Source organism: Conger conger, chromosome 6 (assembly GCF_963514075.1).
Source record: "Conger conger chromosome 6, fConCon1.1, whole genome shotgun sequence".
Classification (NCBI taxonomy): domain Eukaryota; kingdom Metazoa; phylum Chordata; class Actinopteri; order Anguilliformes; family Congridae; genus Conger; species Conger conger.
In genome coordinates this window covers 21,965,699-21,967,606 of record NC_083765.1, presented here as the reverse complement: position 1 = coordinate 21,967,606, position 1,908 = coordinate 21,965,699, and the positions used below count along the sequence as shown (strand labels likewise).

General features: G+C 47.7%; 1 protein-coding gene across 1 annotated transcript; it reads left to right on the top strand.

Moving 5' to 3' along the window:
• Nucleotides 1-442: 442 nt before the first annotated feature.
• noto (notochord homeobox) lies at nucleotides 443-1,545 on the top strand. The gene is made up of 3 exons (XM_061247114.1): nucleotides 443-901; nucleotides 1,013-1,197; nucleotides 1,316-1,545. The coding sequence occupies exons 1-3, from the start codon at nucleotides 535-537 to the stop codon at nucleotides 1,502-1,504; spliced, it is 741 nt and encodes a 246-aa protein (XP_061103098.1). The 5' UTR covers nucleotides 443-534; the 3' UTR covers nucleotides 1,505-1,545.
• Nucleotides 1,546-1,908: the final 363 nt, after the last annotated feature.

Sequence of the window (1,908 nt, the reverse complement as noted above, 5' to 3'; positions counted from 1 at the left end):
TTTTAAAATGATGTGATCTCTCTATTTTCTATTTGCTCTCCAGTGGCGAAGCTATTTGTTCCGCTGCTTGTAGTATGTGCCGACTGGCTTTGATTCCCAAGACTCGAATAAGATGATTAGGCGACATCAAGGCCTTCTCAGCGGCGATGATTGCTTTTGGAGCTTAGATCCTCGCAAGAATTTGTACGAAGCCCCCCTCCCAAAACCAATCCCCCTTCTCGGTGTATGCTTCCTCAGAGTGTCTTGTCATGGTCATCAGCCCATTGACAACCCCAGCTTGTCACAAGTCAATCAATTAATTGGAGGCCTTGTTGGGCCGGTCTGTCTTTCCTCGTGTGCTACTTAAGAAGACAAAAGCGCGGAGGGGGGGCTTTGACACCTCTGACTTTGAGCAGAGTATAAAAGGGGGTACATGACATGACCTGGCAGAACAGCAATCGGCACCGTCTCCAGTCTTGTCTTGAAGAGCAAACGCTTTGGGATCTAACACGCTTTGCACTTTTGTTTTTATTCGACTTTGACCTTTTTACAAACATGCAAATTCCACCCAGGCCCATGGGAACCTACGGCTACCCCTTGCGTACATTCGCGCCGCTGTATCCGGAGTACTCTGCCAGCCAGTGTGCCGCACCTACGAAGCCCACCAGCGGGAAATCATTCACCATCGACGCGTTACTGGGACGGTCCGACCCGCCAGGAAATGACCGATTGAGCCACCCTCACGGCGGACGAAAATATCAGCCTGCGGCCTCGCCTCATCCATCCGCAGGACAGATGTGCGCACCGCTGCCTCACTACCTCTACACGCCGAACATGGTGCACACTCAGCCCGGATACCCCGTGTACTACTGCCCGCCGTTTCCTTACCAGACAACGTGCCGTGGCACATTTTACGCTGAAGGTAAGGACCACTGTCAGATATTTCTATGCAATACAGTATTTTATAAACAGTGCGGTTGTCAACCGGTCTTTAATGCGTGTTGCTAATGTATTGCTTTAAATCATTCCACAGATACTGCAGCGTCCAAGGCCAATGTTCAATCGTACAAGCACAAGGGAGGCAAGTCGAAACGCATGCGCACCAGCTTCACCAACGAGCAGCTGTCTCGCTTGGAGAAAGAGTTCGCCCGCCAGCAGTACATGGTCGGCTCGGAAAGATTCGTCCTTGCGTCTGCCCTGCATCTAACTGAGGCTCAGGTAAATGCCTTCACTTTTCAGCTATCTGTCTCTTTAGTGGTTAGTTACTTTACGTAACATCAACTGTTCAGTACAATACAGACCACTAATCGCGGCCTTTCGTTCTGTTCCCCCTCAGGTGAAAGTTTGGTTCCAGAACAGGCGCATCAAGTGGAGGAAACAGTCTCTGGAGCAACAGCAAGCGAAGCTGGCAAAACTCGGCCTCGCTGCCCCACAGAAAAGCCCCGGGTCACAGGGACGCGGCGATGAGGGGGACGAGGAAGAGGAGGAAATCGACTTCTCGGCAGACTCTGACGTGGATATCTAGAAGTCTCGCCTGCGCAACTGCAGAACGCTCACTGTCCCATACTGGACTAAAAACTTTTGTACATACGCTACTGGAGAGTGGCAGAGTAAACTATTACTATTTGTATAAATATTTATGAAATTGATATATTTTTAAATAACCTGTGTTGCCTCACTGCTCTGAAGAACGGAGTGTCATGTTATGATACATCTACATTTTCCTATAATCAAGAATAAATATATTTTTAGATTTTATCAAAGCATGTATTTCATTTCCTTCACAACCAAGGTTTACAGAAATTGACTTGGAACAGTCTAAACACTGGTTACCAACATCTTCACTCACTGTTACATTTTATGAATTGCTTTGGAATATATTGGGATAGGCCCATTGTTATAAGAAGGTTAAAGTCATGCTATACGTGA

What these genes read in the sequence shown, in the direction of transcription:
- noto (XM_061247114.1), top strand. Translation starts at nt 535, where the DNA reads ATGCAAATTCCACCCAGGCCCATGGGAACCTACGGCTACCCCTTGCGT. An exon ending in TGGCACATTTTACGCTGAAG is followed by an intron (nt 902 to 1,012) that starts GTAAGGACCACT and finishes ATCATTCCACAG; the next exon opens with ATACTGCAGCGTCCAAGGCC. An exon ending in TGCATCTAACTGAGGCTCAG is followed by an intron (nt 1,198 to 1,315) that starts GTAAATGCCTTC and finishes GTTCCCCCTCAG; the next exon opens with GTGAAAGTTTGGTTCCAGAA.